Source organism: Lissotriton vulgaris, chromosome 12 (genome assembly GCF_964263255.1).
Source record: "Lissotriton vulgaris chromosome 12, aLisVul1.2, whole genome shotgun sequence".
Classification (NCBI taxonomy): domain Eukaryota; kingdom Metazoa; phylum Chordata; class Amphibia; order Caudata; family Salamandridae; genus Lissotriton; species Lissotriton vulgaris.
In genome coordinates this window covers 164,921,161-164,942,734 of record NC_141700.1, presented here as the reverse complement: position 1 = coordinate 164,942,734, position 21,574 = coordinate 164,921,161, and the positions used below count along the sequence as shown (strand labels likewise).

The 21,574-nt window shown below is 44.2% G+C and overlaps 1 protein-coding gene across 1 annotated transcript in view; it reads left to right on the top strand.

Annotated features, from left to right (window-relative positions):
• The window catches only part of BBS2 (Bardet-Biedl syndrome 2), a 317,210-nt gene that overhangs the window by 262,953 nt on the left and 32,683 nt on the right, over positions 1-21,574 (top strand). The window contains exons 15-17 of the mRNA XM_086947694.1: positions 225-356; positions 1,839-1,976; positions 20,641-20,753. Of these exons, the coding sequence (XP_086803820.1) occupies positions 225-356; positions 1,839-1,976; positions 20,641-20,753 (383 nt within the window). The remainder of the gene's footprint in view (positions 1-224; positions 357-1,838; positions 1,977-20,640; positions 20,754-21,574) is intronic.

Below are 21,574 nucleotides of genomic sequence, written 5' to 3'. Positions count from 1 at the left end.
GTGGTTTATCTGTTCCTTGCCCTATTGTGTCCTGCCCCACCCTGCTTCAATAAAATACTTTAAACCTAAAAGAAAATATTTAAAGGTCCCTCTTTTGCTTCTCTTATGGAATGTAAACAGTACAAAGATACATATCTTTCAGCTGTAATTATGCTACCGCTGCCGCATTTTGCACTATGTTTACTTAAGTAACATGCTTCTAATCAAACGTTTTACTTTGAAAGGTCATCATGTGGTTGAATCAAAACTTCTTGTTGCCTGAAGATACTGAGATCCAAAGCGTGCCGTTTCAGATCTGCTTCACTTCACTGCGTGGTGCAGGACCGCTGTACATTAAGATGCAACCCAGTGGAGAGGTGAGGCAGCTTCAATTTTAACAATTCCAATCCTGTCACAAACATTAATCCTATTAAATGCCCACTAAGTTCTGCGCTGTGTACAGTGTAGTTTCTCATTTACTAGAAAGCGACCTAAATGTAGTGCATTGCTTGTGCAAACAGAGCTTCGTCTCACCTAGTCCTCTTTCTGTAGAGAATCTATCTTGCTTTTATGTGCTGCAAAATGCAGGTTAGCTTCTCAAAGATAGCCCTTGGGTCAGCCACAGAATTGCAGATATGCTTGCCTTGCTTAATAAAGATAAAGCGAGATGCTTGCCAAACCCAGAGCTCAAGGGAAAGATAGCACATGCAGCATCTAGCTGAACAAGTGGAGTACATGCATTGATTTACTCGGGCACAGTTCCACCAACATGGTTTCTACTCTGATATCTCAATGCTATGCATTTCAGCAAAATTGTAAGGGGTCATGAAGTGAAGGCCTAAAGAATACAGGCATTTCAGATTAACACCAATGTTCAAAGGCAAAAAGTGCTCATTAACTTTACAGAATTGCTGAAGAGGCTCTGGGGGAATATTTTAAAATCCAAGGTTCCTTTTCCTGCCTATTTCTTTTGCTAATCTCTGTGGTCCAGTCCTGCATTCTCAGTGCTAAAAAACTACCATTTCATGTCAGGCACAGCCTCCTCATACTTCAATCAGTGGATACTCAATAAGTTGCTTCACTGACAGAATAGGGTTGAGACCAAAAAGTTTTGCCAGGTCACCTCTGTTTAGGATGGTGCCAGCCCAGGTGTCTTATCACCCTAGTGAGTACTACTTCTTCTTGAACCCTTGTGTTTCTGTTCTCCCATAAGCTCCCCTCACCTAGTGAAATGAAGGGGGTGCACCTTACAGTCCTTCACTCATGTTTTCCTATTTATACTTCCCACCCATTTTTCTGTATTCCTCCAGGGTTTTGTAGCACTGTGACTGAAAGGCATAGCATTGATACTATATAAAATGTGAAAAAGTGGTGAAAAACTAAATGGGAATCTAACCATTGTTTCACTAAATGGATTGTGGAACAGTTCCATTTCTGCCATGTTCAAGAAATCAGAGTACTTTATTTTGTGATATTAAATTAGGTGGTTTATAATGTACACAGTATGGACTTAGTCATCACAAGGTGCTTGCAGACGGGTATAAATAAGAATGCAGATAATAATTTGGGGGGCACCTGTGTCTCTTGCTGTATTTTGGGTATGGAAGAATACAACAAACTCAGCTTTGAAGCATCTTTTTGTTTTTTGGTGGTTCATTTTTAAAGAAGTATCAAAATGGGGCTAAATCTGAGAAAGTTAAGACCTTGTAGCTTCTTTCAGTTGAACATAAAGGGCTGTTGAAGAACTTAAATCTGTTATACATCCCTAGTACCACCGTTTCAACAAATCAACTTGTTAGTTATGGTAGTCTATAATTGAAACAAACAACCACTTAAAATAATTGTTTGATTTTATTTAGATTTCTATCAATACTGATGACATTGATCTAGCTGGTGACATCATTCAATCATTATCATCCTTTTTGGCGATTGAAGAACTTCAAGTAGAAGCAGACTTTCCTAAATACTTTGAAGAATTGAAGAAAGTTCTGCTACAGGTCAGTTCTATGTCTCCTAAGAGATTTAAAATGTGAGCATTTATTTCCTATTTTTCTTTCTGAGTAGTTGCTGTTGTTTTTTCTATATGAAAACTTGCAAAATCATAAGCGTTAACAATATGAGGTGTGTATCCAGGGCCTAAGGGTAGAAGTAGTCCCTAGAGGGTAGAAATAGTTAAAATGTGAACTCCACCCTAAAAGTGTTCTAATCAGCAAGGGGAAAGAAAAGAATGTAGGAACAAAACATAGGCTCAATTAGTCTACACAGTAATCTAACTTTTGAAGCAGAGGGGTTTTCAGAGGTCCTGGTCAAGATGGCTGAAAAACAATCGTACTAGAGAAAAGAAGCAGATCCAGGGAGGAGGTTGTCAGTCCTTGCAAACCAGAAGAGTAGTTGAGGCACATTGCTAGGCGACCCCTGTAACACCATTGGTGTTCTTTGATACCCGACCCTTATCTGCTCTGTCCCCTTCTTCCTGATGGTGTCAAGTCATGTCAAGCAAACATTATTCAACAGTTGTCCTAAAAGCATATAGTAGAAATACAGTTCATCAAAGAATAAAACAATAAATAAGGGTCAAATTACAATCTCATAAAAAAGATTCTCTTGATATATATACAACATAATTCAAGGGTGCTAAAGTGCATACACTGAGTCCGGAAATTTATTGGTTGGCCTATAAGGAGTGTTACCCTGATACCAATTTACTTCCTATTGTCCAAGCCCACCCTAGAAACTTCGCCACAGCTATAAACACAGGTTGATCAGTACAGGTACAGATTATTCTAGCAGCCATCATCCCGCTCCTAGTACCCAGTAGTTTACACATGGGGGTTAACCATGTCCTGCGAGGTGTTGCGTACACAGGACAGACAAACAGTAGATGGTCAACGGTTTCCCTAGGGGCCAGACAACCAGGGCAGGCAACCTTATCCCAACTAGACCAACGATCAGTAAACACTCTGACCGGAAAGCTTCCGATTCTAAGTTGAAAATAAAGCTTACGGTCTAAAGGTTTTGTAATGACATCCCAGAAATCTTCAAAACTGGCCCCATCTTTAAAATCCAAGAAGGTGCCAGGCTTTCAAGGCAACTGCCTCCCAATACAGGCTTTTTAAGACTTTTTTGGAAGGAAACCTAGCATTTACGGGGTCTTCCCATATTTCCTTCAGCCCTAAGTTCACTAATACCTCACCAATCCTACATAACCACTTGATCTTATGAAAAGTGTCACTCTTAATTAGGTCCATAAGCCCACTAGCAAATACTCTCAATTCGGATGTTATCCATAACCGCCTCCAGTATAAAACTGGGCGCAGGGAAGCAATTAGTGCAATTGGGCTTAATCCCAGGTCGTAAAATAAAGGACTCATTGGTGTACTCTGGGGTAGCTTAATAAGGTTACTTAGGAACCGGTTTTCAGAGGATGTCAATTTCCTTAGCTTCTCAAACCCCCAGATCTCCACACCATATAATGTGGAACTAACAACTTTACCGTTATATACTGATAGGACCGGGGCTATTGGCTTGGTAAGGGACCTAGAATGTTCCAGACTCAGAGCTCCAGCAACCTGGCGATGTTTTAGAGTGGCCAGCTCAGTCTGTTGCTTCCAAGAAAGGTCGTGTGGGATGCAAACACCCAAATAATTAAAGGCTTGGACCTTCTCGAGTGGCAGTTTATTCATAGTTACAGTACCCCTGAAGGATTTTGGTTCATTAAAAGACATGAATTTTGACTTTAAAACATTCACTTTGAGACCTCTAGTAGAATAAAAGTTTTCAAAGATTCCTAAAACCTTTTGCAGGCCACTCTGGGTTTTTGCAACAATCAGACAATCGTCGGCAAACATTAAAATGGGAACTTTAGCTCCGCCAGGGTAGGGGCATCAATATTCGATTCTATCAACATTTTCACCACATCATTAATATACATGGAAAATAAGGTTGGTGCAAGAATGCAGCCTTGCTTGACCCTTCTTTCCACAGGAAACAGGGAGGTAACATTTTCTGGGCGCCCCCATCTAATCTGAGCAAAGTTTTGCTCATGTAACCTAATGATTAGAGCGAGAAGGGGACTCGGCATTCCCATGTCTTTAAGGACGCTCCACAAGGTTCGGCGAGGGACAAGATCAAATGCTGCCCTAGGATCAATGACAGCAGCATAGAAACTACCCCCACCTATTTGCACAGTCTTCCAGTACAGCATGGCAAAATGCAGTACTTGGTCGACTGTGCTATGGAGGCTCTAAATCCTGCCTGGAGATGGGATAGGATGTTCTGATCCAGTTCCCACTCCAAAATCTTATTTAACCCCTTCCATGCTCATGACAAGGTCAGCTCGTCATGCAGTACACTGTAGCTGTGCTTATGACGAGCTGACCTTGTCATGAACAATGGGAATGCTGGAGTAACAGCACCCAGCGGAATTCCCTTAGCACCCAAGGTGTTAAAATTAGCTTACCAAAAACTTTTTGCATAGTGTCAATCAAGCTAATTGGACGGTAATTACCAGGTAGCGATTTATCCCCCTGCTTGAATACGGGTATAATTTCAGCCCCGTTCCAAGATTGAGATATAGGGGCTCCTCTAGCTATTGCATTTGCTAACAGTAGTATGTACTTGCCTCAAGAGTCTTTATCATGCAGAAATATGTCAGCAGGAACTCTGTCTATGCCTGGTGCTCTTCCAGGGACAACTAGGTTTAGGGCATTTAGCACTTCACCTAAAGTGAATGCATCTTCCGTGAGTGATAAATGCGGAACCTCCATGATTGTACTTGGTTCCACACCCTTGGCATATTGTGGTTTAAAATAGGCCACCCATTCATATTGTGCCACCCAATTTTGTGGTTTATCAGGATTACCCGCACTTCCCCATTTGAGGACACTCCAGAATCTTCTTGGGTCTTTTTGGGCACCTGCTACTTTTAAATTTTGCCACCTTTGCTCATCCCATGCACGCTTGGATTTGGAAACTGCATTCTTATATGCCACCCTGGCAAGCCGGACATTCCTGCTTGATTCGCTTTTTATTGCTCTACCTAGGTCCAATCAAGCTTGCCGACACTCCCCGGTATACCAACATGGGGGCTGGTAGCCATGGTTGCGACTTGGCTTACATGGCTTAACAAAGAGGCTTCTTAAGTCGATAAAAAAGGATTCGTGGATTTTCGTACTCCTTTCTAGAGTTGGGACCGAGACCCCTTTACTGGCTTGCTTTCCCAGATCACGTGTAGCTTGTAATAGCTTGCTTGATATAAAATCTAGGTGCTCTTGGCACTCTGCGACTTTGGCCCATCAAACATGGCACATGTCATTTGAAATGACTGTCAGTTGGTGAGTCTTTTCCCTCTCCCCTTGTATCGATGGATACCTCCCAAATAGGTCAGGGACATACATAGTGGGTTGTGGTCGCTCTCAACCCTTTCAACTATCGACATATCCACTAGATGTTTCCATAAACCCAAGCTAATCAGGATATAGTCTATTCTGCTTTTACGAGGACCACTCCTAAAAGTGGTGGCCCCTAGCTTATCATGCAGAGTCCTGCCATTGGTTGCTCTCAACCCTTGGTTCAAACAAAATAAATTTAACTGGATTGACAGTTCGGTCCACCTTTTAACTGGCACTAATTCAAGCTTTGGAACACCTCACTCTCTATCTTCCTCATCCATGATGTTCCAGTCGCCACCTAACAGGGGCTCAAAGGTCATGTTAAAATCTCCACCTAGGATAATGTGTGAATGCTGAGAGTAACATTCAATGTATTCATCCAGGCGGGCTAGAACTTCCGATTTCTTACCCCCCGTGCTCCGTGCATACAAGTTATAAATATGAACTGGTTTTTCATTTCTAAACTTGAGAGTGAGAATCTGGACATCCCTGTGGTTAGAGGGAAGGGATTTATAATAACATCAAGATCCTGACTAACCCAAATCGTTAGGCCACCCGATGGGCTTCCTCTACCTCCCTTTTCTGTAAGGACGCTATCATTCAGGTACCCTGGGAAATGCAATGCTTCTACAACCAGGTTTCTTGGAATAGACATATTTCGTGTTGATTAATGAACGAGGTGATTCTACTTTAGATTTCAGGCCGGCCACATTCCAAGATAGAATTGAACAGGATTTACCAGGCTCAGTAGAAAGACTAGCATTTAGATTCGGACTAGTATTCATAGTGAACATAGAATTAGTCGAATCCGCAGATGTATTCAAAACTATTGGTAATGAGGTGGTACTCAAGATAGTTAATTCGAACTGGGGTATCTTATCTATAACCAAGCCATCTATACCACCTACTTGGGCTGCTTCATTCCATAGTCAGTCATTGCAGTCCAAACCAGAACTTCCTTCTACGTTCCCTCTTGGTCGATTTTCACAGTGCATTGGCCGTTTCTGTGGGACGCAAGATCTCATTTGTATTCTTGAATAGTCGGGGGAACAACTCCTAAACTCCAAATGGATTAGGTTTTCTGCCAACTTTGAGTTCTTAAATGTTAGCTCGATACAATCGACTAGGTCCCCTGGGGAAGAGAGCCTCTTGGTACCAAGGATATCATCCCTGATTACAGATCTACAATCCAGAACGTGTCTTATCCAATGAATTGCTTTATTTATTAGGGATTCTTTAGATTCCAGGGCCTTTCCGGGGCTCAGTTTGGGGACATTAACCAAATAAACCGTTGGTGTGTTGTTTAAGTTATGATTTTGATGGAGGGTATCCCGGCTCAACATATATTTTCCATTCACTGGAAGACTAGCAATACTCTGTTGTGTGGTAGAACTACCACTGGGTATATTTATTTATTTATTTATTTTTGTAATTTGTACAGTGCGAACAATTGCCCGTAGGCGTCTCGGCGCTAGAAACTGTGCATGTATTCCCAAGGCTGAGCCAGTATCTATTCTTGATCAAACAGCCAGTTCTTTATTTTTCTCTGGGAGCTGCCACTAGGAAGCGTCTATCGCCCCAAGTGACTGTTTTTGTTCGCGGGATCTGCAGGAGTTTAAGGTTGTTGGATCGGAGCGATCTGGTGGAATAATGGAACCTGAGTTGGGATTTCAGGAAGTGCGGACCATAGTTGTGCAGTGCTTTATAAACTATGCACAGCGCTTTAAACTTGATCCTGTTCCGAATCTTGAGCCAATGCAGGTCCGTTATTGTCTCATAGATTGGTGAGAACTTCGGGGTTCCAGACAGGAGACGGGCTGCAGCATTCTGGATGGTCTGCATTTTGTTGGTCACTCTGGCTTGGGCGTTGATGAATAAGCCGTTACAGTAGTCAAGAGATGGCAACACGACAACACGAGGGAGCTTACCAGCGTCTTACCTGCTGTGGTTGGTAAGACCGGCATGATTTTCTTGATCAGCCTGAGTTTATGGTGGGCGGTGGCTGCTATTTTGTTTGAGTGGGCCATAAAGTTTAGTTTATCATCAAATGTCACCCCTAGATTTCTGACGGTGGGGACAGGTTTAGGTGGGGTTCCGTGCGTAGGGGGCCACCAGGTAGTTGACCATCCGGGTGAAAGATGTCCAAATATGACGACCTCCGTTTTTTCGGAGTTTAGTTTTAGGCAGTTGGAAGCCATCCACTCTCCGATCGCCTGCATGCCCTCTTGGAAGTTTTCTGCTACCTTTTCTCCATTCCCGTTGATGGCCAACACAAGCTGCGTATCATCTGCATATGAGGTAAGGCCCATCCCATGGGCCTTGATGCAGAGGCCAGGTCCGACACATAGATATTGAATAGTGTCGGACTGAGGGATGAGCCTTGGGGTACCCCACACGGTAGTGAGAGCTTGTCTGATTGAAAGGGCCCCAATGTGACCACCTGTGATCTCCCAGCCAGGAAGGAGGAAAGCAGATTTTTAGCCATGTGGCGGATGCCCAAGTTTTCGGCACGGTCGACCAAGATCTTGTGGTCGACCGTGTCGAAGGCTGCGGACAGATCGAGCAAAACCAGTATTGCTGTACCTCCCTGGTCCCGGATCACTCTTATGTCCTCTGTTGCTTTTATTAAGGCAGTCTCGGTTCCATGGTACTTGCGGAAGCCAAATTGGGTGTTGTCCAATAATTGGTGTTTCTCTATGAACTCTGAGAGTTGTATGTTCATAGCCTTTTCCGCTACCTTAGCTAGAAAAGGTAGACTGGCTATGGGGCGGTAGTTTTTTAGTTGGTCCTTGTCCAGATTGGCTTTCTTAAGTAGAGGTTTGACCAGAGTGTTCTTCAGGGAGTCCGGGTATATCCCTGTTCTGTACATTGTATTGCCGATTGAAACAATGTCAGGGGCTAGGTAGTTGATGATCGGACGAATGACCTTGAGAGGACAGGGGTCTAATGCTGAGCCTGATTTAATGGTGGTTGTTATTTCCTTAATTTGTGTTTCTCCAAGGTCTATGAACTGGGATAGTTCGGTATTTTGAATCCCATTGTCGGGCATGGGTGAGTTGATTACTGTTTTCGTGGAGAACGCTTGGTATATATCGTTCACCTTGGTGAAGAAGAAATTGGCCAGTGAGTCTCAAAAGACTTGGGATTGTGGCGGATTTAAGTCCGGCGTGTTTCCCGCTAAGACCTTAGTTATCTCATAGAGTTTTTTACTTGAGTTTTTAGCAGTGTTGATCTGTTCAGTAAAATAGGTTTTCTTTGTCTCAACAATGAGGGCTTTGTATTGTCCAAGTGCTTCCTTATAACTAGCCTTACTTTCAGCGCTATAGGATCTGCGCCAGTGTCTCTCCCTGTTTCTGCAGAATTGTCTCTTATTACGTAGTTCCTCTGTGAACCACGGGGCTGATGGCGTTGTTCTGTTTCTAGAGAGTTTTTTAGTTGGGGCTAGGGAGTCAGTGGCGGTTCCTTCCATACCTTGAAAGCTTGTGGTTTCCATGCGGGGTAAGGTCTGATTCTATTTAGTTTGACTGATATTTTTATTAGAATGGCGAAATGGTCGGTCCATGGCATAGGTAAGGTGTCTGTTATATTTATGCCTTGCATGTTAGAAAAGATGCCGTCTAAGGTATGGCCGGCTGTATGGGTAGGGGTGGTGACCAGTTGCAGAAGACTCATGGTGTCCATATCTGATATCAAGGTTCGGGTGTCCTTGTCGGATGCGTTCTCAAGATAGAAGTTCATATCGTCCATTACTGTGAATGAGTCTTCCAACGAAGGAGCTTCTAGTATTGCGCCTAGGTTAGCTAGAAAGCTGGTGCGTGAGCCTGGGGGTCGATATAGGAGGATGCCTTTATAATGGAACGATGAAGTGAGTTTAAGATCGAATAGGAGGGCTTCACAGGAGGTGGAGGGGATGTGTGATATTCTTACCGTTATGTGGTCGCTGGCGATGATGGCTAGTCCTCCTCCACGCTGCCCTACTCTAGAACCACCACCCTTCTTCCCTTGTTGATTTCCCCCCACAATTGCAGATATTTTTGCCTAGGACCATTGCCAGACACATAGTGTGTTAATGGTACACCCTTCCCTGTTCTAGTCGCCTCACTATATGAGATACCTGTGAGAGCAGGAGCACTTCGCTTGCTAGGGGGGTGGGCACTACGATTTGCAACTTCAGTTGCATTGGTTCTACTTGCTCCATTACCTTTCATAGCAGCTACACAAGACGGGCAGGAAACCAAAGCCGGAGCAGCCCTGCCTCGGTTTACTGCATCAGCAAAATGGTCTAGTTTAACTTGCATAACCTCAATCAATTTACACAACTGTTTAACTACTGAAGATAATGGATTAGTAGCTGCCTTTATTTGTGGGAAGACACCAGGAAAACCTTGCAGCTGAGATTCGCCCTCACTTCGGGTAGTATCTTCCAGGGGAACTTCTGAAACAGGGTTAAAATCACAGTTATCAATTTGCACCAAAACTGTAAATTTATTTGTACACAGCAAGACTGGTGGCTTAGGCAAAAGGGAAATCAAAGGAGAGGGGTTTTGAGCTTGCTCTGTACCCGAGGTTTTACATGTTTTTCCCCCCTTCAGTAGCTGCAGAATTAGCACTACCGCCTGCATTAGATTTACTCAAAATCATTTCGGGAATTACCGATGCACTCCTCCTAGGCCCTTTCCCATCGTTAACTTCAATGTTGCCTCCACCCCCATAGCTCTTCCCACTTAGTGGGGGTTTTGCAGTCAGGAGTTCTTCACATTCCTCAATCAGATCGTCGATGCGGTCCATAACACAATTTCCCCCTGCGTGGGGTGTTGGTTTCCTTGGGGGGTTTGCTTTCATTTTCCTAGGTTTTTTACCCCCCCTGGGAATAGTGTTCGGACCTTCATTCGCATCCTCTGTGATTTTCCTCTTCCACATGGGTTAGGCGAATGGGCACAAGTTTATGCAATAAGAGAGGCACAGTACCTTAAGGTGAAAATCAAGAGGGGTGGCCCGGCCCATCCTCCTTCGGCCTCCGACGGCTACAGACGGCCCGCCCTTTGCCCGGGCTTAGCCCGCGCGCGTCTGGCGATGCGGGTGCTCTCCTGAACTCTTATGCGCCACCGTGTGCTGGAAGGTGTAGTCCCCACCCCCGTCAGCGGCCGCGCTCAGTATCCGGTAGCTGCGGCGGCAGAGGAGACCAGCTCGTGCAGTGGGTGGCCCAAGGCTGGAGCAGCACGGTAGGTCCTGGTGTGCTTGGCGTTTGCCCCCAATGTGTGGCAAAATGGCTCCCGCTCCCCGGAGCTCTACTGAACTCTTATGCGCCACCGGGCGCTGGAAGGGCGTGCTTGTGGCTTCCGGCCGCAAAGGCTGCTGTAAGGTGTAGCCCCCCCCGGTCAGCGGCCGCTAGGTATCCGGTAGCTGCGGCGGCGGGGGAGACCAGCTCGTGCAGTGGGTGGCCCAAGGCTGGAGCAGCATGGTAGGTCCTGGTGTGCTTGGCGTTTGCCCCCAATGTGTGGCGAAATGGCTCTCCTCTTCCTGATGGTGTTTATCCTGCTAGGTGGACAAGGATGGAAGTTGGCATTGGGGAAGAGCAATCGAAGGAGTTCTAGAACCAGTGACCAATTAGCAATGGATGATGTGGCAAATGTGAACAGCTTCCTTAGAGCATCAACTGAGGAGCCGATTGCTTGGAGCCTGAGTGTGAGGAATATCTGAGTGTAGAAGGAGACTGCCATCTTATAAGGTGGCAGAGAGGAAGGACAGCCACCTGGAATGATTTGGAAGATAGCGGGAGGCATGGAGGGGAGCAAATGCTGGAAGGTTAGCCCTATGGAAGGTAAACGCTTGAATATTGTGAAATAAAATCTTTTGTCTGAAATTACATATTGTATTTATTTTCTGCTGCTAAGAATTACAAATACGCAAGGATGACAAATAAACAAAGTAACATGGAACCACTACTTATTAGGCAAGGGGTTAACGGAGTCCTTCACTAGCAGTAGAATGCCTCCTTAGGAATAGAAGCCAGGAGTAGACAATGAGAAGGGGGGGATACTATAAGCTGTTACCAGAGTTGCTTTTTTTTAACTTCTTTTTTTATTGACAATTTTTAAGAGAGAACATTGAATAGGCGAGCCACCTTCAGTACATTGTCCTATAGAGGGAGCTACATTTGTTTCTTTACTACATGATGCAGGCATCCACAAAAGACAACTTACAACAAAATAAGTAAGAAGAAATAAACTCCTTCCACCTATTCCCAAATTAACCCCCTCCCCAGAATCCCAAACCTGGGAGGAGAATCCAACAACAGATCTAGAGACTCAAGCTTACTATAAATAGTTGTTTGCTTGTCACTCCAGCCAGAGAAAATCACAACCAAGCAGCTCAGCTCACCCAAAGAGGCGCTAAGCCCTCCAGCAGGGAAGCATCCAAGCGTTCAAAAGCCCCCTGCACATCCATCTATAGAGGGGCTTCCATTTGACCTCAAAGGGTAAGTGTGTTCCATTTATTTTGCTAATTAGCTGTTCCATTGCCAGCCGTGACCACAGTCTCTGGAACCACCCCTAAGAGCAGCACCTCTGGAGTGAAAAGCAGTGTAAAACCCAGCAATTCTTTCAACATAGTTGCCACCTTTCTCCAGAACGGTCGGATTACGGGACATTGAAATCAGATGTAAATTGCCTCTCCAATGGCCCGAAGCCCCTGCAACATGCAGGGTTCACACTAGTGTATATCCTGTGTAAACGCAGGGGTATTAATGCACGCATACCAAACTTAAATCCTTCCCATTGTTTATTAGTGATTGGTTCTCCCTGAAGGTGCCCCCAGAACTGATTGTGTTTCCTTGGAAATGGTACCTCTCATGCCTGTCATTTTAGGAAAACTGTTTCAAATTGAGGCTTCTCTCGTGTGGCCGCTTGATGTACCAGTGGATTCAAAACCCAATGGCGCAGCTGGGCATAATGCAATCACTCTTTTTCCAGAAAGGTGGAACTCAGCCTTGCATTGTAGAAATGTCTTGGGGATTGTGGCTGAAAGCGCTAGAAATGTCGGAAATTATCCACCAACCTACCCCTCGCCAGTGTCAGTAGGAGTGATCATTCAGCCCTGGTGTGAAATTCTCATTTGAATGTACTTGTGTATGGGGCAGAGGATAGTTCACCAGCTGTTTGGCAGTAACTGAGGAGTCCCATACTGTTAACGTTGTGCTTACTGGGCTGGTCAGATATGCAATAGAAGGCCTTTCCGTTTTCTCTAACCACAATAAGTCCCACAAGGGGCATGATCTATCTGCTTCCAATTGTTTCAGATTTCAGCATGGACCATTCCACTGCGATCTACAGATGTGTGGCTGCATAATAATGGGTACTGTTGGGCATAGCTAATCCTCTCTCGTCCCTAGGCTGGACCAGTATATTCCTAGGCACCTTGGGTGCATTACCTCTTCATATAAGCTCCATCAGGCATAGTTGGATTTGATTTAGATACTGGACATCTAACCACACTGGTAGAGCCTGAAACAAAGGAGACATGGGATTACATTCATTTTAACAGTTTTGATATTGACCATTAAGGTGATAAAGACACATTTCCATGTCTCTAAATCCCATTTTATCTGAGCCAATATTGGGGGCGGGTAATTACCCTCAGATTGCTCTCTGATAGAACTAGTAATTCAAGCACCTAAGTATTTGATTAATTTTAGTACACAGAGTAATGGGAGTGGGCTGCTTAGTTCATTCCCCACCTCTCACGAGTCAGGCTCAGAACCTCAGATTTGTCAAGGCTGATTTTGCAGCCTGACATCAACTAGGAAGTCCGAAAATGGGCTACCACAGCCAGGAGGGAGGAGTGTGGGCCCCCCAAAGTGAGCAACACATCATCCGCTTGTAAGGAAATCTTGTACTCGTGAGCTCCACGGTTCAATGAAGAGGGCAAAAAGGTGGTGTGAAAGTGGGCAGTCCTGCCTGGTGCTCTGTTAGGTGTGAACATTTGGGAAGTGAGGGCTTTCAGTGCCACTGTAGCTATAGGATGAGCATAGTTAGAGAAGACCATCCCCAAGAAATGTGGGCCCAATCCCATTCTCTGGCGGACAAGGCACTGATTAGAGCAATCCACCAGGTGAAATGCTTTTTTTAAGTACAGCGACAGCAATACTGCTAGGATCTTTTTAAGCAAAGCTTTTTTGACTATATGTATGGTGGTCCCGATGTGTTGTGAGCCTGATGATCCTGCACAAAACCGCTGTGATCTGGATGGATCAATGTGGGAAGAACAACATTCAGACAGGTGGTCAAAATTCTAGCTTAGCATCAATGTTCAATAAAGCTGTCCGGCAATATGAAGTTCACAAATAAGGTTTCCATCAAAGGTGTCATGGATCCTTGGCTGTCACCGAAATTAAACCGAGGCAAGCTTGGGGGGCAGTTTAGAGGCAAATGTTCTGTAAAAGTGTGTGGTATAGCCTTCGGGCCAGGGGTCTTGTTTTGCTATAATGACTTAATGGTCTGCAATACTACTTCCACCTAAGCAGATTGTTCTGGTTCCTCCCCCTACCGTGTTAATTACGAGCTCTTGACTTGTAGCTCCAAAATCTGCTCTCATGTCTGTGAGGCCCTTTTCAAAGTCCTGACAAAGTTTGTCTTGGAGTTCCATCTTAAAAAGGCTTACAAGTAGGTCCTCTTTGGTCAGGGTCATGTTCTTGGGAGAGTGCTGAGGTGTGCAGACAATGTCATTGCGACAGTCTAGCATTTTAGGCTGGGGCTTATTCAAGTATGAAAGAATGCCAGGTCTGTTTTTTCTTGGGGGGCATAGGTAATGATGTTCCAGTTCTCCCAGACTCTCAAAAGCGCCCCTGCTTCAAGCATTAGCTGCGAATGTCCCCCCTCTTATGTATAGGGACAGGGGGCTCATCATCTCGGAGTGCCAGTTGCGTGGTTTTTCACTGTCTTGTCCCCCACCGTTGGTCGCTGCCGCATGGGCTGGGCCTGCCGCCTTCAATGTCCCCACTTTCTTTCTATGCAATTGTAGTATCTACAGAGGGGCTCAGGCTCTACATTGATAGCGATCCTCTGGACTAGGCTGCCACTCTCTCTTACTCAGTGGCATAGGCCCTAGGCACCGCTGCCTGGCCACCACGAGTAACAGCTTAGTCTCCGTCCGACTGAGAAAATCACCAGCAGGCCAGGGCATCATTCTCATACTTGGCTCCCCACGTTGCTTACTTTGCGGCACCCAGGTCAGGAGCCGCCTGCAGGACTGCGCCTTTGGAGAACGTTGTTGCAGGTCGGGTGGATGGGTGACTTCATCAGGTGAACGGCCTTACTCCTGGGTATTGCTACTCCAGTGGGGGCCCTCACATTACCGGAGCCATTGTTCAAGGCCTTACCAGTGCCTCCAGTGTCCCAGGGTAGCATCAGCGGCTCTCATACAACCCACAGGGCTCCCCTGCCCTCGTGCAGGGCACCGGGACACTCAAACACCCTGCAGCAGCACAGTTTGCCACTCTGCCACCAGGGTCCCCAGGCTCAGGATGTGCCCAGAATGTGCTTTAGGCTGAAAGAACCCCAGCACAGGGTTGGACACCTGCAGTCTCAGTTGTCCAAAGGCCTTGTCCGCAACGCGGCTCAGGATGGGAGAATCACCAGGCAGGCTGGCAGAGTCAGGAGCTCCAGGAGAGAGCACCCGACTACTCAACCATATTGGCCACACCCTTGCTTTTTTCTTTGAAGGGAGTACTTTTTTAAAATTGATCCATGATTTTCTAACGCACAATAGGCAATCCATACATTGAATCTTATAATCAAATCGAGAACATTATGATTATTGTATTATTAGTCAACATAAAGAAACTTATTGAAAGGCGAAGCAAGACGAGAAGGATATTGAAGGAAATCACAATGAATCTATGTTAACAAGGGATTATTAGAGAGGAGCAGCAGTAGTAAGTTGACTTGAGGCCTTATTTACACCCTAGCGGAAGGTCTGCCAGTGGGGCAGAGGTCACCCTGGTGAAGGACTGTCTTCTGTATTTAGAGATTCCCATCTGTTTGGCGAGCAGCTCTATGCTGTGAAGGCAGCTGCTGCAACTGCAACTCCTTTAACTATATTGAGTATGTGTCCTAAGTACCAATTGCCTTGTTTAAAGCACTGATCAAACTCTAAAAGTGCAAGTTTATTTTCTCGGAACAAAAAGTTAATGGGCCTGACTTGAAGGGATTTTTCCCCCCTCATCGTGGGGACCTTTTATAATTTTCCCTGCCAAGTTCTGCTAGGATTCACTTGGGGAATAGGGTCAGGGAAACTCTGATCACTTGGTCATGGGTTACCATCAGCGAAGCCAGGGCAGGGCCTACTGATAGTCAATGATTCCCTGACTAAATAGAGCTGGAGTACTGCAAGTTTGGCAGAGTGGGGGACTGCTGGTTTATGCTGTCCATTCCACTCAGGTAAACCCTAAGCAAGGCTCTTAACCTATTAATGACAAATAAGATGGTATCAATCTGTGCATTTACTTCTTGATCAAAAATGTCTGCACGTGCTTTAGGGTCATAGTTGTTTGTATGATTGTTGGGGTGTTAAAAGATACAAGAAGAGTAGCGCCGATGAACGAGCAAAGTAGGTTGGATAGGTTTAGAGTTCTGCCAAGCGCTGTACAATTAAGACCACTCAGAAGTAAATAGACCATAACCATTTTAAATGCGATATCCAATTGGTTTGATTACCAGGTGTATGAGGTTGATGTCATCGCCCTATAATGAAGGATGAGGTCTGGAAATCAATTCAAACTACTAAAATAAACAAACATGCTGTCCAAATGGAGCCAGTGGTCACTTTTATAGGAAGATTGCTCCTTTGCTTTTAAAAGCCATTACTTCACTCATTCATATGGGGAACAAAATGGGTGCTTGTGAGATTCATAAAGGTGGTTATGGAAACTGTGCTTCTGAAGCTAAGTAAGGATCCCATGTTGTTCTTCTCCTACTGATTCATTGCCCTTGTGAATGTCAAGTTTACTTAAATGTGCTTGCAAGTCATTTGGAGTTCATTGTAAAGGCAAGCCTGGGGGAAGAAGGGCTTGCTAGGCCCCACAGAGTATGCAGCCGTCCTTGTTAATCAGCTGCAACTTAGTAGGTTAGGTGGCTAAAACCTCCCAGGACCTTGCGAAATCCCCTGCTGGCTTGTGAAGAACTTCCAAGAGTCTTCCTGGTGGTGCAGCTAGCGCAAGGAAAGAAAGAACACACTCCCCCTGGTCTGCCTGACATTTAAAATGGCGCCTGCCCAAGTGGCAGGCTGGTAAGGAGCAGGCTTTGGTGGATCAGCCGGGGCTGTCGCATAGAGGGATGAGCACCATTTTAGGAGTTTGCATAAAAGAGCCTGAATGTGGTTGGCTTCCCAGAAATATTAATTACCGCCACCAGGCTCAACAGGGAGAGTTTTGGTTTGACTTTCGCCCTGCATAGTCATGTCCCCGAAGTATGAAAAAGAACAACAGAAAAGGAAATATGAGATGAGATTTTTTTCGCACCTAAACCACATTGAGGACAGATTTGGAGGGGAGAAAGCGATGTGTAGCAGATCAAGAGTCCCTCATTTTAACTGCCCTATAGGATCTCCAGAACACAACATCAAACACAGTGAGGAAGTTTGCTTTAATGGATCTTGCATTGAAAAAAGGACTGACAAAGACTGAGCACAAACTAGAAGGACTAATGGCGATAGTTACCCTGGTTCAGTATTCCATGTTGGATCTGAAATTGTCAAAGAAGGACCGAATGGCTGTAAGGATTGTGTGGTCCCAACACTGATACTCGTGGATATTCAGTTGGAATACTGAGTGTACAATATGAGGGCTGCAGATAACTTGCTGCTACTAGATGGTACGATGCAGACAGGTCCCTTGGATATTTGAAGAAGACCTTTATTAGCAAAGAGTTTCTACAGAGTGAGTCTTCTTCCGGAGTGATTGGTGATGTAGGAGTTAATCGGGGTCTAAATGGACACTGATTGTGGAGTTGAGCAGCCTGATGAGAGTACAAGTTGATATTGTATGAGGCTAAAAGGCGGAGAGATGCAGCTTTATTGGGGAACAGGATTCTGATTTCTCTCAACTAGGCAGGCCATTCAGCATAGATGGAGTCCATTACAGCCAATGAAAGAACTAATCCAGATGAAAATAACAGATATCTTGTGGCATCCAGCAAACATGATGGTCTAGTATAATGAATCTGTCCATGTCATCTCTAAAGTTGAAACCACTGAAGTCAACTTGAGTAAGATGTTGTGTAATACTAAGGTTCATTACGCCCCCTCTCTTCACCCAGGTTTTCTTTCAGTCACAATAAAGTTGTTCCCATTTTTTAGGCCAAAGGGGGAAGGTATTTTTTATACTGGTTACACTTTGTTCTTCTTTTTTTCCTCCCAACCCTTGTTCCGCTGTTTCCCTCAGGATGTCGGTTCATAGATTTGAATCAGAGGTGTGACTGGGGTTTTGTTATATTTTTGTTTCAACATGCTTATTTTCTCCTGCTCGGTGGGATGTTAAATATCTTGTTAATTCAATAAAAAAAACATTTTAAACCTAAACCCTGTAGGACCTTTGAGCACCACAAGAATATCACATCTACCTTCATAAAGCAAAGCAACTGAAAAATCCTAAGGTCATTATATCTTGCAACTCATAAAAGGTTTTTGACTTAGTGTAGTGTTTCTTTCTTAAAAATTATTCTAGAAAATATAAGGATGGGAGAAAGTAAAGGGAATTGGGAGAAAATGAAGCAAAGCCTACTGGCAAATTACAAATGGCACCCTGTTAGATTACTGGTCAGCGGTCAATATGTGGAAGAAAGTTCCTTATAATGAAGATCAATATAATGATGTCCCATGTTACTCACTGCACTGCTTATGAAGCCTAACAGCAAGATACACAAAAAAAATACCAGCTTAAATGGAATGGCATTTACCGGAGAGGAGCATAAAATCTGCCTATTTTCATATGATGTAATGTTATCGCTAGAACATCATAAAATCTCAATACCTGGCCTACGGAAGGAACTCGAGCACTTCTCGGAATTATCAGTATTCAAAGTAAATGTTATGTTATGTTATAGGCGCACTGTTAGTCGAGACTGTCCTGGCGCGTAGAGGAAACAAATACAGCATACACCGGGAATCTAGAGGGCTTGTTTAAACAAATGTGTTTTTAATAGTTTTTTTTAAAATGGGCAGATCCATCGTATGCCGTAGTTGGTTGGGCAGGGTGTTCCACATAATGGCCGCTCTAACCACCAAGGATTTGCCCCCTAGGCGAGTTTTCCGAAACCTAGGGACAACCAGGCTTCTAAGTGCTGCCGAGCATAATTGTCGCGTCGGTTGGTAGAACTTAAACCTAGCCCTCAAGTAGGCTGGACAGGGACCATGGAGGGCTTTATGAGTCAGGACCAAGGCCTTGTAGCATACTCTTTGGGTCACCGGAAGCCAATGAAGTTCACAAAGTTGTTTGCGGACACTTAGTCTCCTAGGGATGTCAAAAAAGAGCCTAACCGCCGCGTTTTGTACCACCTGCAGTTTCCCTAAAAGAAACGCAGGAGAGCCAATATACAAAGCATTGGCATAATCCAGGCGCGAGAGTATGAGAGCCCTGGCTACAGCCTCCTTAGCTGCTCTAGGGAGGAGGGGTAAAAATTTCCTTAGGGTTGTAAGGGTGCCAAAACATGTTCCCGCTAATCTTTTGATCTGTTCTCGGAAGCACATACCAGCCCCAAACCAAATCCCCACGTTCTTGGCTATACCACAGTCCCCCTTTGGACAAGGTGATCCTGTGGGCCACAGTGATTTCTGAAATGTTTAATATATTTCAAACAATACCTTGACATAGTAAGTAACTTGTGGGTCAGAGCTGTTGTGTGTGGATGATGAACCTAGTATTTACGTTAACTAAGGACCTGCAATAATAATATATAAATATTTATATTGAGCTCTCCAGTGAGCTGAAAATGTATATGAATAACTGGAGCGCTTATACATATCCAACTTCTGTACTTCCTCCAGACATCCCGACCATGCTCCTAGAGCACACTTAATAAAGCTTCAGAAGCAACATTTTCAGTTTCATTTGGAGTACGAAGGCGCCGAGAGTGGTGAGGAAACTCAGTTTTACCTAGCAAGGAGAGCTAGCAATCGCCAACATCTTGAAATATTTTCAAGGTACGCAGCTAAGATTTCTTTCTGAGTGGATGCAATATGCTAGTGAGGGGCAATGAATCCAAATGGATCGAGCACTGGACAGATAGCTGTTCTGTCAGCCGTTAAGGATTTCAAAAGAGACAGGCCTGGAGCCCTGGAACAGAATTCAGTGACTAATAGCATGACAAACGCATGGGAGGATATTGCTCTGAAGGTAATTTCCAACCCCTTAACCTCAATTCACATAAATGAATTGGTTGATTCTTTTTTCAGATATGAAGGTTGGAGTTTGCCAGATGTTAGTTCCACAATTAACAATAAAATGGTTAAACAAAAAGAGCTGGCATAATTAGCAAGAATAGGAATAGTCATCCAGGGAAAACTTTGCTCCAGTTCATGCTTTAATGTAAGTTTCTGCAAAAACAACAGTTGATAGACAGAATGCAAAACAATGTCATACATTCACCCCAGTACAGAGATCTGGGCCTAAATCCATCGTTTTTTTGCACTCCACACCCCCCCTCCCAGTTCAGACATGGCCATATGCAAATCAGACTTGACCCTGTGCCTCATGGGAACAGTCCAGCCCGAACTGCCAAGCCATGTCTTTCCTGGTTTGGAATCAATGTTAACTGTAAGTTTCTGGCATTCCACAACACACTTACTGGTGAGTTATTTCTTTTCAACTAGAATAAGGCTTTTTTTAAGCAGAGGTAGACAGTTATTATTTTGGGAACTAAAGCTATTAGGTGATTCAAAACATTCAATGGACTAAAAGTCTGTTAGCCAATCAGGATTTTATCCTTAAATAATAACTCAACATCCACATCTGATCCAGAGTTATACCAATTCTAGTTAGCAACCTTTTTAGAAACCAATGAAGCATTGTTTTGTTAAGGCAGTCATTTCACCTCTTTGCTTTTTCTGTATTCTAGTGAAATTTTCTAGGACTTATTGTTTCATATTCATTCATGTGGTGATATCGTACCTGCTGTTACAAAAAGAAATCTTCAAAATTGTTCTCTCTCTTGGGCAATAATTGTTATTGGAGTCTACCTGACCTGTATGTCTAACAATTTATTAACACATTTTTTGGAAGGTGGATGAATACCATTCTGTGCACCAGAAATTGACAGCTGACATGGCAGACCACTCCAACCTGATCCGCAGCATGCTGGTCCAAGCTGAGGATGCACGGCTTATGAGAGACATGTGAGCCTTTTGATCTATATAAAATATGCATAGAAGGTACATTCTGACACCAGGGTTGGGATAAAGCTAACCGCCTGACAACGGAAACTCAGGGGTTTATGGTTTGTAAAATAAACCAGGCATGTTTGGTTATCCGAGAAGGTATACTGCATAAATTGCAAAAGGGAGCAGCTAAAGATTGTTCATAGTAGGGTGAGTTGTTGTTGTTCATCGCAAAGAGTGTGTGATTAATTACCTTCTCACTAAACCATGGCCATTTAAGTGTAAACAGCAGTGAAAGATCAAAGGACTGTGTAGTTGGAAAGAAAGTCAGGAATTTCAAAAAGCAGCAATGGTTTCAGTAAGGCAAGATTAAATTATCTTCTACTTCATTCAGCCACTTTTATGTATACATTTGTGTAGGCTCCCAGTTTTGTAGTGCCTGATCAGAAGGGTAGTGCCATTTATCAGTAGCATTCCAAAGCTTTGGACATAACATGTTTTAAAGGAAATCACCATCTGCTCATCATTTAGGCCTCGCTTAGAGACAGCTTTGACTCTAATTATTGTTGAAGACATATTCTCTGCAATACAGTATACTTAAACTGGATTTTGGGTCAGCCTGTAGCTTGGATTGCTTTCATGTCAGTCTCTTTTTCTTGGTTCCCATTTGATGACTTTTTTTCCTCTACTTGTTTGTCCCTCCGCTGGAAAATAACTATAACTTCCTTTTTGATTGGATAACTTGTATCCTTCCCTAGCTCATGGGGGACCTACTTTCTTCATTTAGTTTCAGCACTCCATGAGAGTGCAGATGTTTACTCTCTCCCTCTCTCTGTCTC